A 16,303-nucleotide genomic window follows, 5' to 3' on the forward strand; every position below is an offset into this window, starting at 1 on the left:
CTCGATCTCTTGACCTTATGATCCGCCTGCCTCGGCCTCCCAAAGTGCTGGGACTACAGGCGTGAGCCACCGCGCCCGGCCTTCACCATGTTTTTAAAAGGACTTGGTCTTGAACTCTTGGGTTCAAGTGATCCCCCCCGCCTCGGCCTCCCAAAGTGCTGGGATTACAGGCGTGAGCCACCGAGCGCGGCCCAGAGGGGAAAACGTCAAAGCCCGACAGGTGTGACAAATAATGGGCCCCTACGCAAGCTAGGACTGGCGCGTGCCTGTGCGCGTGCGCGGGGCGCGGGGTTTTTAACACCGCGCGGCCTTCCAGGCTGCCCCCGAGGAAGGCGGGACCGGGCCTATTCCCGCGGTTTGGTCCCGCCATTGGCGGGCGGTTTGAATGACGGAAGTGACGGCGGCTCGGCGATGGCTCTCCCGCAGGCGCAGAAACGGCTGCTGGGTAGCTGATGGGCAGGGGCTTACCAGGCCAGCTTGCTCTGAGTCGCGGCTACTGTGTCCAGGCTCCGGGTTCTCAGGTAAGTGACGGACGCGCCGGCTTCCCAGTCGCCCCGTAGGAGCGCGGCTCCCCGAGGCCCAGGAGCTGGGATTGTGCTCCGAAGGAAGGGGATCCCAGGAAGGCGCCTTGTTGCGAACGCAGGTACGTCCCGCGTTTCTCAGGCTCCGCAGGCCGTGGGCCCTGCCCGCGGTCGGGCTGGCGGCTGTAAGGAGTGTCTGGCCCAGACCCGGCAGCTCAGTGCTAGAGGCTTTGCGCGCTCTCCTGGGGTCAGGACGCGCGAGCTTCCCCCGCAGCCTCTCCTGTCCCGGCGCTTCCGTGCCGGGGGAGGGGCGTTTCCCCAAATCACCCGCGGCCATGGCCTGCCACCTGGTAGCTGTTAAGAGCCTTGCCTGGAATCGTTTCATGCAGAGAGCGCGCTCTCTTTTGGTGTCTGCCACATTAATCTCTCAGTTATTCAATCCTGTCACAAACTCAGCTTTTAAAACAATGGTGTACTTTTGAGTCCTTAATACTTACAGTGTATTTGAAGACTTCACGCTAAGTCACGTCGGAACAAACCTGTTGGGGCAGATGTTATTATTCCCTTTATACAGTTTAAGAAAACGAGAACAAAGCGACTTAAATGACTTGGCTAGTATCTTCCTGCTAATAAGTGGCAGTGTTGGGTCTTGAACCCAAATCTTCCATGTTTAATGTTAATTTTGTGATTACTATGTACCAGGAGCCATTTAATCCTCAGGACGACATCTTGCAATATAAATAGTGTCATCTTCAATATTGGATAGTAATAAAATGTAGAATTTAAAAATCCGTGTTACTAAGAATAAATAATTAATAAACAAGTAAATGGGGCAGCAGGGAAAACTTCCTTTCAGCAGGACTCAAAACTTCCTTACAGCAGGACTCCGATTGATAATTGTAGAAGGAATAATGGAAATAATACTATTTGGTAAACATCACAGTAGTTGTTTCAGACAACAGTCATCAATGGATACTAAAGTCATTGGGCAAAAGTATGATGAAAAGCATGTTTCTGTAGCCTCCACTGTCTTCATGAGATACTTATAAAGGAAAAGTAGTAACTACAGAGGAGAAACCTGGTGGACATCATCTTAACCAAGTGACCAAAATTCAGCATCATTTACCTCTTGATAGCAGTGCACTGAGAAAGGTGCCTAATCAATTCTGTGGTGTTCTTGCCAAAAAATACGTAACCTCAGTTTAATCATAGAAGATTAGACAAATCTAACTGGAGGGACATTCAACAAAGTACTTGGCCAGTATTTTCAAAAATGACAGGGTCTTGAAGACAAACTGAGAAACTGTCCCAGATTAAGGGAGACATAACAACGTTGGCATTATGAGAATGTGACTCGCATATCTTAATACCCTGCATTCTGAAATCTCCATTTGCACTGAGGCCATGCTTCCCATGGGCTGCTCCTAGCCACTGACAGTGGCAGGCCTGTTCCTGAGGATCTCCCACAGGTCTTGCTGAACCTTTCTTAAACTGCATGGCTAAGAGGGGTCTACCCATTGTTACTTCCCTCCGTTCAGTGTCAGACTTACATTGAAGTTTGAAAATATTTGCAGATTTACTGTCATCTTAGCATCTGCTTTTTAGATGACCCACAGTTATACAGCAACAAATGCAATGTGTTATCCTTAGATTGGCTCCTGGTCCAGAAAATAGACATTAGTGTGATAACTGACAAAAATTGAATACTGTAAAAAATATTGTGCCAGTGTTAATATTCAGATTTTGAAAGGGCAAATGGGAATTCTAAGCCTGAAATTTCCAAATAAAAAGTTTTAAAAATTTAAAAATTATACACAAGAGGAAATAGTTATTCTATCGCATTGTAGGAGCTTAAAAATAATAAATGTATGTATGTTTTTCGATAATCCTCTGAGATGAAGTAATGAATACTTAAAATCTGAAATATTAGGGTTTTTTCCTTGTGTATGAAAGTATAAGAATAAAACACACAATTCTGGGTATACCATTTGAGGAATTTTTACATACGTATACATGTGTGTAAACCATCATACAGATCAAAATATAGAATATTTTCAGTACCCCAGCAAGCTTCTTTGTGCCATCTCCGAGTCAGTAACCTCCAGTAAGGCAACTTTATTTTTACCTCTCATGGATTAGTTCTGCTTGTTTTTGAACTTTATATAAATCAATTTTATTGTACTCTTTTGTGTCTGGCTTTTTAAAAATTCAGTGATATTATGTCTGTGAGATTCATCAGGAATTAGTCTTAATTATTTAAATATGAGCGAATTCTCAGACCTTCAGACAAAATAATAAAGATACATTGTGAGGATTAATCTTGTTCCTTTTTCTTCTTTGTTAAATTCTTTTCTGTTTTTTAAAGTCTCACTCTCAACCACAGCTTAAATTTTCGCCACTCCACATGTTTTTGTGTGTTGGAAAGTTAGGAGCCATTTGGAATAAGGAAACCAGATTCTTCCCTTGGTTCTGCCACTAGCGGTTGTCACTCAGGAAAAGTCCTTTAACCCAAGAGACCTTGTTTCTTCATATATAGCATGAAAAATATAATCAGTACTTTAGTTACCTTTACCAAAGCCATGTGAATATTAGAGGAGTAGGATGCATTAAAAGATTTTTTAATGCAAGCAGTTACTCCTTTTTGGCCTTAGAGTCTTATTGAAGATAGTGATGATTGCGTATAGCTCTGTAGCACTTTACATGAATTAACTTATTGAGTCATTCATTCAGTCAACACACTTACTGAAGTAACTACCTATGGGCGAGACACTGTTTTTAGGCTATGGACATAAAATGGTGAATAAGTCCATTCTGCCCTCATGAGCTTACATTCTGATGGAGAAGTCACTGGAAAGGTGACTGTTAGGTAACCCCACATTCTCCTAGCCCCATTCTGTTTACACCTGGTTGAAAACATTGTCCATCCATAGTATGTGAAATATTACCTGGTAGTTACTTATTACATTTAGTTGAATATTAAAATTTTTATTTAAAAACCCATAGCCACTGTCCTTCAATTGTTAGGAATCTAGCTAGAAAGAGCAAACTGTAATTTATGAAAAACTACAGGAGATAATACCAAGACAACATACAATTTGTCCCCATCTGAATGTATAGGTAATAATGTATTAGAGGTGGGCAAATCAGGAGTGGGAAATTGGAACAGGAATTATCAGACGACAGCTTCGTAAAAGAAGGAGGGCTTAAGCTAGCTTCAGAAAGATGTAAACATTCAGTAACAGATTGCTTGCCTGGTCGTTGTGAGGGAGACCTGAGAAATGTTGACTTGTCTCAGATAAAATTGTCGTGTACTGATGTAAAGTGTCTAATTTTTTGGAAATGGCAGTAATGGGAGCCAGTTAATATCAGAATTACCTGAGGTGGGTATTCAAATTATAGAACTATAGATTCTTATATTTATTCCATTTCTTTCTGTCTCGTTCCCCCAAAAAGGAGCATGTTATAACCTAGGGAGGAGAGAGAGAACACCGGGTGTGAACAGTAGCAACAGAAGAATAGATCTGGGCCGGGCGTGGTGGCTCCCACCTGTAATCCCAGTAATTGGGGAGGCCGAGGCAGGTGGATCACTTGAGGTCAGGAGTTCGAGGCCAGCCTGGCCAACATGGTGAAACCCTGTCTCTGCTAAAAATACAAAAATTAGTCAGGTGTGGTGGCGCATGCCTGTAATCCCAGCTACTCAGGAGGCTGAGGCAGGACAATCACTTGAACTCAGGAGACAGAGGTTGTGGTGAGCCGAGATCGCATCATTGCACTCCAACCTGGGCAACAGAACGAGACTCCATCTCAAAAAAAAAAGGAAAAGAAGAATAGTTCTGGAAACCTAAACACTTGATGCTGCCGAGCAGGTCATTCATGTAAAACTTGCATCACTATAATTATTGAAGAATTGTTTACTGTAGAGTATAGAACATGGGATTGATGTGATTTCATGAGGCAACAATGACACTTGGTGATCAAGTTATATACAGTAGACTGGGAGTTGAATCTAGGAACGAAGAACCCTTGAAATTGTAGCAACTTTACTAATTATGAACAAGTTATAAAAGTTCTAAAGTGTCAAATTGTAGTTTTGAAAACATTTATTCTATGCTAACATCTTTTTAGGTCTTTGTGCTTTTTCACATTTAAGCTCAGTAACCTGTGGAAATGCTAACCAGCAATAAGTCAGGTCCGGATACGCAAGGTAGACAATCTGCTATAGATGGGAGAAAACTTTCCTGAGTAATTCTGATTCAGTCTTCATTTCCCCTTTCCCACCCTTCTGAGTATCACTGATCTAAGTGTGAATTTATAATTGCTGTTTGTAAATAAGTTGGACTTAATTTACTCAAATTTTCCTTGCATGTGTATAAACTTTTAAATATCAAAAGTATTAACACGAATTTTAAAAATTATTCCCGCCAGACATGGTGGCTCACGCCTGTAATCCCAGCACTTTGGAAAGCCAAGGCAGGTGGATCACTTGAGGCCAGAAGTTCGAGACCATCCTGGCCAACATGGTGAAACCCCATCTCTACTAAAAATACAAAAATTAGCCAGGGGTGGTGGCGTGCACCTGTAATCCCAGCTACCCTGGAGGCTTGAATGAGAATTGCTTGAACAAGGGAGGGAGAGGTTACAGTAAGCTGAGATCGCACCATTGCACTTCAACCTGGGTGACAGAGCGAGACTCTGTCTCAAAAAAAACAAAACAACAAAATTCTAATCTTTGCTGCCCTATTTTAATGTTACATTATTTATATAGACATTTTCCTTTTTAAATTCAGAGCTGTCATACATGAAGTACACAGAAATGAAAAGAAAAGTTGTGAATGCTCGCAAGCTGAGATTGAGTCCTAATGAGGAAGCCTTCATTTTGAAGGAAGATTATGAAAGAAGACGAAAACTAAGATTGCTACAGGTATGACTTATTTGGAATAAAGTTTTAAATTCCTTTCTTCCTCAAATTACTAGTATTCTTTTACATTAGAATGTTCTAGATGTTATATTTAAAAACCTCGTCTGGGTATGCAAGAGCCCTGGTTCTTCGGTATTAACTAGTTTTGGAACACTTGAAAAATAGGCTGAGATGGTAAGTAGATTGTAGAAGAGTTGGAAGATAGGTATTACTTGACTCAAATATTGAAAATTGCTCTTTATCTTTTTTAAAAATGGTCTAATAACAGGAAACTTAAATGACTGAAGAACACTAATTGGAAAGATTATTAGCTGCTGAAACAAATTTATCAGGAAATTGCAGATAACCCTTTTCTAGAAGTGTTTTTAAAGTCTTTGTGGAGTATGTTTCAGGCACCATTCTGTCTAGAATCAGATGATGTACAACAGAAATGGAGCTCTCACCTGGCTCTATCTATACTCTGGGCTATAGATTTTGTTGAATCATATGTATCACTTTAGCTTTTATAGGTTATTAGAGTGATAATGGCAGTCCTTTTGGGAGTGGGTGCTGAATAAAAGCTATCAGTTAGGAGACATTAGATACAGTCTTGAGATTTTTACTTTTTGTACATTCACTCAGATTTTCTGCTTTAAATAGTCCTTATCTAATACAAGATGGGTGTCAAAGAGAGCTGACAGACTTAAGAGAATTCATTTGAGTTCCTGTTTCCAAATAGCTTTTCAAAAAAGTTTAAGTGAACTTCCTTTCATATAACCTGTTAAATACGCATTCTTTAGGTTCGAGAACAAGAAAGAGATATCGCCTTACAGATAAGAGAAGACGTAAAACAGAGGAGAAATCAACAATTTACACGTTTGGCAGAGGAGCTAAGGGCAGAATGGGAAGAATCACAAACTCAGAAAATACAGAACTTGGAAAAACTGTATTTGGCAAGTTTGAGAAGTATGGGAGAGGGACATCGACAGGCCAAAGAAAATGTGAGATCTTATTTGACTACCCAGTTGTGGCAGTAATATTAGTCAAAAGTAAATTATAGTTGTTGAATGCTTTTCTGATAACATTTTCATGTATTGAATTTCTTTGGGGCAGCTTGAGCTTTTTTGTAAATTTAATGGAATTTGTGAATAATAGGCTCATTTCTTGCTAAGAGTTATTTCAAGTAAAATCCATGTCAAACAAAATTGATCTTCCTATGATGTTTAAATTAGCATTATTCTCTTCCAGTACTCCTCTATCTGGGGAAATAATAATCTTCTGAATCAGAAGTTGTTGTCCATCTCAGGCATTTTAGAGAGATTTGGTGGGGTGAATTCAGATATTTCAGTATATTTCCCTTAAACATGTGGTTTGAATGTATATACATTTGGATTTCATTTACTAATAGCAAACATTTTTTGATGACTTTCAGAAACTCATGGTAAGTCTGCCCCATTATTTTGATTTATTGTGATTTATGATGTGGAAATACTACAGTCCCAGAATCAGTCACATACAATAAATAGCCTAATTACAAAAAAAGTAAATCTTTGATAACAACTAGTGAGGAAGAAAATATCTTAAAGATTGTGGCAATCTGTTTCATGGTCCTTGGTTTTAGCCTGTGTTTTTAGTCATAGCTGTTAAGTTCTGACTCAGATTTTTGTGGTTTTATGTGTGCCACATTCATTTCGTGCTTTAGTGCAGTGTTTCCCAAACCTCTGTCGTTTGAATACCATGTTCACAATTTTTGCCCTGACTGAGAAACTACCCATATCACTATATATTTGACATTTTAATTTAGATGGACACTTTTATTACTTACTTTAACCATGTCCCAAGTAGTTCGATATCCTATTCATATTTTTGTAATAATATGTTAATTGATTGCATTAACTTTACATTAAAATGTTTGTGTTTGTCCCCCCTAATATGGCATATCATCAGTGGTGCTGTTATCATGCTCTGGGAAACACTGCTGTAGTATGTAGAAAGAAGATGACAAAATTGATAAATCACTTCTGATATCATGTGAGATACATTTCTGTTATTCTTGTTTAATATGACATTTTAAGTGATGTATATTTTTAGGAGCCTGATTTGGATGCTCTGGCACAGCAGGCAGCAGAAAGGAAAAGAAAAGCAGATTTGAGGCATAAAGAAGCCCTGAAAGTACAGAAAAATAAAAAAGAAATATTAATGAAACAAAAAACCTGGTAAAGTAATAATTTTTACTATAATCTCAACTGAAACTAACATGGTTGAAAGTAAAGGATACATAGGATACTGTGTAAGCAAATATTAAACATCACAGTAGCATATTCATTGCATTTGTTAAACTTGATTTAAAAATAATGCTGGGGACAGAGTGATTTGCTTAGGTGAACATAATAACTAATGAGCTTTCTTTTCTAGTTGTAGTTTGAGTTCAGCAGCAGTTACTAAGTTTCTGAAGAAATGTATGGCTAGTTCAGAATGCATGTCAACCAATGTCTGTCTCTGATGTAAACATGAAATAAAAATTGATGTGATTAATAACATTAAAAAAGGTTGTAGACTGTGGAAGTCATCAGTTATTTTTTGCATGTTGTAAAAATTAAAGGGCCATTCACAGGAAACATGAGTGAAGGAAAGTAAAAAATTAAGGGCTCTGTTACTAGTTAGCAATGGCCATTTTTAACAAAATTTCTGGGTTTTTTTCACTCTAAAGAACATTGTAAGTTTCTTGGGTTGGTCACCACCATAGAGCTTTCTGTCTTTAGATAGGCCTCTCTCAATTTCTAAACATTTTCTTAACATGTGTATAGACTCTTTACACATGTAAAGCTTACTGAGCCTGTGGAATCAGACTAGAGGATTTCTTGAGCCTATGACTTGTATATTTTTAACCCGGAGAGTTGTACTGTAATATTATCACTGATAGATTAATTGATGACATCTCTTGTTTCTTAAGGCATATAAAAGCTCGAAAGGAAGCACTGCTTGTGGAAAAAGAGAGATCAGCCAAAATTACAAGTCTGCCACCTCCTCCTCCAGCTCTTTTTGAGGTGAGTTCAAGTATTAAGAGGAACTAGGTCATGATTCTTCTTTACTGTTATAATTCACTGGAGGTCAGAGTGACTACCACTTAAACTTATACAAGTTTTCTTGTACAATTAAAAACTTTTACAGGAATATATCGAATATTTTAAAATAATTCTAGATATCATTTCACCTGTAAATACTTTAGTGTGTATCTCTGATGTCTAAGGACTTTTTTCTTAGTATAATACTAATATTGTTTCCAATATTATTTAATACCCAGTATTTGTTCACCCTTCCTCAATGATGTCAAAAAAATTTTGTTGTTTGGAAAACTATAATGGTTTTGGTTTTGAAAAAACTGTTAATAATTCTGCCTTTTGAAAAAATGCCCTTTATTTATATTGGGGGGGAAAAAACTAGACTATTTGTCCTCTAGACTTTCCCACACTCTGAATTTGGCTTATTTTAAATGGTCAGTATTTTACAGATAAATTAAGTTTCAGTTAAGTTAATAAATGTGCATAAGATTATAAAGTATCCAGGTGTGATTTTTAAAAAGAAAAGAGGAAAACAATGTTATAAATTAAAAAGAGAGATCTATTTTTTATGGGAGTAAAAAGTGTGCTTTTGTGATTTGAAGCTTGTTTCAAAAAAATGTAATTAAAGCAGAAAATTTTAAAAATATTTGTTCTCCACATTAGCTTGTTACAGTTATTGAAATGGCTATTTGGATGATTGTCAAAATTACCTAGTTATTTTTATATGAAAAATTAAGTAGAAGTAAACCCACAAATACAGGGATGTCTAATATAGTTGTACATACAAGTATATTCTGTATAAGCGTAAGTACCAGATATTCACTTCTTAGGCCTTTCAGTTTGTCAGACTTCCTGCTTTTTTACGTTGAGCTATCTACCATGTAACATTTGATCCAACAAAATTCAGACGTAAAAGTCATATTTCAGTCACTCCCTCAGTACAGAGTGACACGATAAAAGCCAGGCAATATATTATCCATGATGCCTTTTGATTATCTTTGTATTAATTCTTAGTATTTATAACAAGCCAAAGTCAAAAATTTATAAAAAGCAAACAAAACTTTTTTTTTGTTCAGTGGGCATGAACTATTTAGTTCTTTTTTTCTTTTGAGACAGAGTCTCACTCTGTCACCCAGGCTGGAATGCAGTGGTACAATCTTGGCTCACTGCAGCCTCCACCTCCCAGGTTCTAGCGATTCTCCTGCTTCAGCCTCCTAGGTAGGGGATTATAGGCACCCGCCACCATGCCCAGCTTATTTTTGTGTTTTTAGTAGAGGCGAGGTTTTACCATGTTGGCCAGGCTGGTCTCGAACTCCTGACCTCAGATGATCCACCCACCTTGGCCTTCCAAAGTGCTAGGATTACGGGTGTGAGCCACTGCACCCAGCCTAATTCCTTTTAAGAAAACAGGACATATTCCTCATTTTTCCCTCTGCCAGTTTTCAGAGTGAAGAGTTGGTGTAATAATCAATGCCGTTGGTGGTAAATGGGTTTTTTTTTTTTTCCTTTCTCTTTTGTGACTATCACTGTTAACTTGTGGAGGTTTTTTACTCAATATTACATAGGTCAATTATAGTCATTATTCTTTTTCTTCTCACTGATGTTTGTAATATCTGAAATTGGGTAAGCAGGAGAGTCTTGAAGTTGTTTCTTGCGTCCCCATGACTCCATGAGCATTTCCTTGCTCTGTGGCTCAGCAAATGACCTTGGCTTAATTTACTCTGTCCCGTATCTGGTATCTCCAAAGACCCCTGATTCTTTTTAGTGGAGAAATGGTACTTATAAATAAGATCTGGGTGACCGCATTCTTGTTTCAGTAAAAGGCATTATTTTAGAAAAATCCATTACCCAAGCCAATAAAGGTGTTTGGGATAAGGCGGTGTTTCTGAATGTCTTGAGATGGTTGTGAATTTATCGCATAGAAGGGAGGGACAGGATTTTGGTTTGGGAAAAACTAGGTTGTGGGCTATTTGGGGGCCAGGGAAATGCACCATATAAGAACACTGTGTCACATACACAGGATATAGATGCATCTGTGTCACTGTTTCTTCAAGCAGATAAAAATATAAATGCTGAGAAGCCTGAGGAAATAAACCTAGACTATTTAGTCTTCTCAAACCAAGGTCTTTCCTTAATTTAAGAAAATACTATTTTTTGAGAGAGCTGTTTACATGGTGAAGAGAATTGATACTTCTTGTGTACCTAAGAATTTAGTTGTCAGGTTTTTTTTATTCGTATCTAATTTAATCACATTAGCCCTGCATGTTAGATATGTCCATGTAACAAATGATGAAAATTGAAGGTCAGAGTTTAAGTAACGTAACCAAAGTCCTTTAATAGGTAAGTGCGAGAACCAGAGTTTATGTCAACGTCAAATTCTATAAAACTCATGATCTTTTTACTGCGACACTTAGCTTCCCATGAATATACTTCTTCAGAGTTCATGCTAACTGTTAAAGTTAACTACTTATGTACTAAAGTCTAGAAATGTAAACAACCACAGTCTTTTCATAGGTCTGTTAAAGAATGAAGTTTGTATTGAAAACCCTGAGATGCTATGAAGACTTCTCATATATCTATACTAGACGCAAGAGAAAAATGAGCTTTGTTTTACTTCTTCCCTTGCTTATACCTTTTTTGTTGTTGAGACAAGATCTCACTGTTTTTCCCAGGCTAGAGTTCAGTGACTCTTCACCAGCACCATCATAGCTCACTGCAGACTTGAACTCCTGGGCTAAAGCAATCCTCCTGCTTCTGCTTCCTGAGTAGCTGTGACTACAGGCATGTGCCACAGTGCCTGACATTTTTTTTCTTGTTTTCCATTGCTGCATGAGCCAGTGTCAGGTACTCCAGAGTAGAAAGCTGATTTTGTCCTGTACTTGGGTAGATAAAGCTAGAAATAGTTAGTGTGGAGCAAAACTAAGGCTGGAAGATAGAACACGGGAAGTAAATTGAGTGATTAAATTATTAGCAGATCATCCTAATTCTGCCAGGCCAAGGACTGATTTCACTAAAAACTTAGGTGCAATTCATTGGAAATCCTGTTATAATCAATAAAGATTCATAGTAATTGAAATCTCAAATTGTGATCCCAATTTTGGGAGGATTCCAAATTCAATCTATACATAATTGCCTTTACTCTGGAAGTACTGGTATTTTAAAATGTGTAAACTGAATCACTTTTGTATATCAAATTACATAATTTTAGAGACTTGTTTTCTTCAGAGTTCTTCCTTGTCAAGAAGCCTATGGTTTATTTTTTTCAAGGCATTGATTTAAAGGCTACTAAGATTCTTTGTAGAGTGAAGCATTCTAATGTGTACCACCATCTCTGAATTTTTGTTTTGTGACCAGTTTCTTACTGAACTTTAATATTAACTAGTTAAAGCTGGGTGTGGTGGCACCTGCCTTTAATCTCAGCTACTTAGGAGGCTGAGGTGGGAGGATTCCTTGAGCCCAGGAGTTCAAGACCAGCCTGGGAAACATAGCAAGACCCTGTCTCAAATATATATGTATATGTGTATATATATGCTAATTAATGTTTTCGTTAGTGGTCAGTTTAATCCTTTACCTGAATGATAAGACCCTGAATAAAGTCCTCTGTTGTACATATCTGGATGTATTTCCAGGTACTTGCCAATTAGTTATCTTCTGACTGGTCTAGGTAATTCTCAACTTTGGCTGTACATTTATCACCTCTGCACCTTTTTTTTATTTTTTATTTTTTGAGACAGAGTCGTACTCTGTCACCCAGGCTGGAGTACAGTGGTGTAATGTCGGCTCATTGCAACCTTTGCCTCCTGAGTTCAAGCAATTCTCCTGCCTCAGCCTCCCAAGTAGCTGGGATTACAAGTGTGTGCTACCATGCCGAGCTAATTTTTGATTTCTAGTAGAAAAGGGATTTCTCCATGTTGGCCAGGCTGCTCTCAAACTCCTGACATCAAGTGATCTGCCTGCCTTGGCCTCCCAAAGTGCTGGGATTACAAGTGTGAGCCACAACACCTGGCCACAGCTTTTTAACAGGGCTAATACTGGTCTCTGTTCTTAAAAACTTGTTAAAAGCTACTCAGGTAAGAAATAAGTTCTCAGATAAGAGAAAGTTTCTCAGATAAGAAAAAAGGTCTTAAAAACTACTCAGATAATTCTGCTCACATTAGCCTGTTCACTTTTACTTGGATTTTTTTAATCCCCCCCTTCTTTGTTTTTTTTTTGAGACAGAGTCTTGCTCTGTCACCCAGGTTGGAGTGCAGTGGCACACTCTTGGCTCATTTTGCATCATTGAAGCCTCTGACCCCTGGTTCAAGCAGTTATCTTGCCTCAGCCTCCCTAGCAGCAGGGATTACAGATGTGTGCTACCATGCCTGGCTAATTTTTGTATTTTTAGTAGAAATGGAGTTTTACCGTGTTGGCTAGGCTGGTCTCGAACTCCTGACCTCAAGTGATCCACCTGCCTCGGCCTCCCAAAGTGCTGGGATTACAGGCGTGAGCCACCGTGCCCAGCCCCTTCTTGTCTTTTATATTGTTGCTTTTCACTTGAGTCCTCCTCATCATTCCACACTCATATATGTTATAGCTAAAACTGGTTAATTCTGAACCTATTCTTACTTAAACTTTTCTCCCTCCCAACCTGTGTTGCATTCGTGATGTCATTGAATTAGCCAGGCATGTTGGTACATGCCTGTAGTCCTAGCTATGTTAGGCTGGAAGCATAAGGATCACTTGAGCCCAGGAGTTGCAGTGAGCTATGGTCATGCCTCTGTACTCTGGCCTTGTCAACAGGCCTTAAAAAAATTAAAAATGCTTTTTATACTTTAATTGATTCTCACAGTAATTGCCACAATGATCATATGGTATAGCAATAGCTATAAATCCACTTTTCTTAAGGAAGCTGAGGGACAGAAAAGTTGAGGGACTTTGCTAACTTTTCACTACTAGGATATAATACAGAAGACATCCAGCAGAAGTGTTAGCATTTCTTTCTGGATATTTTTTTCATCATGTCATCTGTAAAATGCATGGTTTATTATTTAACTTATGTGTAATTGTTAGAACTTCTAGTTCTTAGAACTGTTACTGTGAGCTCCTTGAAGCCAGCGGCCATTCTTTTATTTTACTTCTCATTGTTGTTCACAATGCCTTGTGTAATGTTTAACACATAGTAGGCACTTAATATTGTCAGTTTAGTTAATTAACATCAGTGTGTGATAGGATGTGATGGGTTGAATCTGCTTTTACTACAAAATACAGGAAAGAGAAGGGGGAGGGTAGTTTACTTTCATTTTTCTGAGAGTTGTTTTGTTCTGGAATAAGTGTAATTTAAATATATTGGCAAGTGTTTCAGGAACAAAACTCAAAATACATCATTAAACATTGAGAAAATAAGACTGGTATGAACTATAGTAGAATTTTTGTGATTAGATATGGAAAAGGACATAATGAGGCATGTTGTTTTCTTATAAATATAATGAAATGATTTTCATTTCGCTTGATATGGCCTATAAGCCCTTCTATATTCAGGAGATTTAAAGATGAAATTTCTCTATAAATAACTTAAAAATTGAGATGAATAAAGCACATTGATTAGTTAGCGACACCTTGAAGATGATTTGAAATACTGATGAGTCTGGTACTTTTATTAAAATTTGAAGTAATTGAACTAAAAATTTTGATTTCGTTATGAGCAGATTTTAGCATGTTTTGGATGTGGAGAACTCAATGAAATACAAAATAACTTTTTTTGCTTTGGATTCAGCTTTAAGTGAAAATTAATGCTTTTAACCTATTTTTTCATGTTCTCTTTTCCAGAACATTGAAGTAAAAAGAATTTCTGCAGTCAAAACCAATAGTTCTACCTACCACCATCTTCACACTTTTGTGAGTAGAGAGATAGACACAAAACAGGTGATTGACTTATTGTTTCTTCATGCCCTCGATTTATTATTTCTGTGTGCATTGAATTGAATTATATCTTAGTTATATTATGGTGTTCCCAGATTTCAAAATTTGGACAATTGGTAATAATAATCAAAAAACTTTGAAATGCTTTGAATTTTCATGTCAGGCATATGATGGTTGAATATGAATTAAAGAAACTAGTTGGCTATTTAAATGGTTATATTTTAAAATAGCAGATTTTAAAGCTTTTTTTAATCATAAAATATTACATGCTATTTGTGAAAAATTTGAAACTATACACGTAAGTGTAAACTATTGGGAAAACACCAGTTCTGTCATCAAAGTGGAATATGGTTAATGTTTTACTAAATTCATTTTACTTTTATTTAAACATAAACATATACACACTTTTCAAAACATGATTTTTAGTAGCCACTTACTATTTCATCGTACCATTTATTTAATCATTATTTTTTGCTTCTGTAAGTAATCATTATCTTGCACATTTTTATCCACATCTCTGATTATATATAAATTCCTAAAAGAGAAAGTATTGGCTCCAAACTGTGTAACATTTGGTACAGATCATTAAATTGCTTTTTAAAAGCATCAACAACATAGGAGAATGGCCACCTTACCATAACCTTGTCTGCACGGAATATTGTGTTTTAAAAATTATTGCCAGTCTTAAGAGTAACAAATGATATATTGTTATTATAATTGCTATTTCTCTGTGTCAATGGGGGTTTTAAATTTTTTCATGTTGAATATATTTGGCTACTAGGAAAATAAATTTTATAGCATTCCTGTGGCATTTAGAATGCAACAAATACACATTTTGGTAGACTGCTTAATAGCAGGTATTAAAAGCAATATTCAGTTAAGAACTAAAATGAATATCACAGAATGAACTTCTAAGATGCAAGAGTAAATCTGAGATTTATTTAAAATTGTAAAGTATTATTTCACTTTCAACATTATAATGTAGGAACAATAACTTCAATTTGTTGCTAAATGCTTTACTATTCACTGCATTTTTGTGATATTAAAAAGATGTTACATTTTAACTAAGATTGATGATGAATTATTTTTTTACCTAACTCCATCAGCATAGGGTGCTGCTGGTGGTATTAAATTAATATCCATAAGCTTTCTTTTTTGATAGTAACTAGAAGACCTACCTCCTTTTCAATTTTTGGACTTAAAAATTAGATCAGTAGTTACAATGATAAAGGGTTAGAAAAAAGTTAGGGACCACAAACACATTTTATTTCTAACAGTTTTATGAAAGTGGTCCCACAAACTAAAGCTTTGTGTAGATTGAAGATATGATTTCTGAATATTTCCAGAAATAGATTTATTACTGTACACCTTTTTATTCGAATATTTTCTTTTATTTGCTGCTTTACTCCATCACTTAGGAAAAATCTGTCCTTAAACCTTGGATTTAAAATGTGATGATTAATGTGTTTGACTTTCAAGATCAAATTACCTCAATTTTCATCTGCACTCAGCTCACATGCACAATAATTTTAGCATCTTCCCTGGAGGAGAACAATATGATCTTTATAGCAGGTATCATATAAAAAATATTTGCACTCTTGGCATATATGTTTGGGTATTTTTCTTTAGCAGCTTTCTGCAAATAAACTTTGATTTGTTCAGTCAGCCTTTTTAGCACATAAGAGCTGCTATTGTGTGTGTGTGTGTGTGTTTTTAACGTCCTGATAAAGTAATTCCAAAATCTCTTGTATGTCATAATATATATCTTTGGCTGAAGAAGAATTATGAAAGTGACCTGCTGTAGTACAGCCAGTAGTTGTCTACATTTTGTTTTGTTAGATTCCCTACCTCTACACACAACTAAACAAAACATCATATGCTTGGAAGTCCTGCATTACTTATTCATGGCCTTCATCCTGTCTGTT

The 16,303-nt window shown here is 37.0% G+C and overlaps 1 protein-coding gene across 21 annotated transcripts in view; it reads left to right on the plus strand.

The window, feature by feature from the left end:
• The first annotated feature begins 387 nt into the window (after positions 1–387).
• Positions 388–16,303, plus strand: part of CEP295 (centrosomal protein 295) — a 65,496-nt gene continuing 49,580 nt past the window's right edge. For 19 of the 21 annotated variants that reach the window (XR_002731061.3, XM_023209169.3, XM_023209176.3 and 16 more), the window contains exons 1-6: positions 388–521; positions 5,309–5,442; positions 6,219–6,419; positions 7,510–7,634; positions 8,372–8,465; positions 14,286–14,381. Coding sequence is in view for 19 of the 21 variants with exons in the window: in XM_023209169.3 (XP_023064937.2) it covers positions 5,320–5,442; positions 6,219–6,419; positions 7,510–7,634; positions 8,372–8,465; positions 14,286–14,381 (639 nt within the window). In the remaining 2 variants the exon portion in view is untranslated. Of the gene's footprint in view, positions 644–5,308; positions 5,443–6,218; positions 6,420–7,509; positions 7,635–8,371; positions 8,466–14,285; positions 14,382–16,303 lie in introns of those variants that run through there. The other 2 variants (XM_023209170.3, XM_023209188.2) reach the window with 2 other exon arrangements.

This window comes from Piliocolobus tephrosceles, chromosome 13, assembly GCF_002776525.5.
Source record: "Piliocolobus tephrosceles isolate RC106 chromosome 13, ASM277652v3, whole genome shotgun sequence".
In the NCBI taxonomy this organism is placed as follows: domain Eukaryota; kingdom Metazoa; phylum Chordata; class Mammalia; order Primates; family Cercopithecidae; genus Piliocolobus; species Piliocolobus tephrosceles.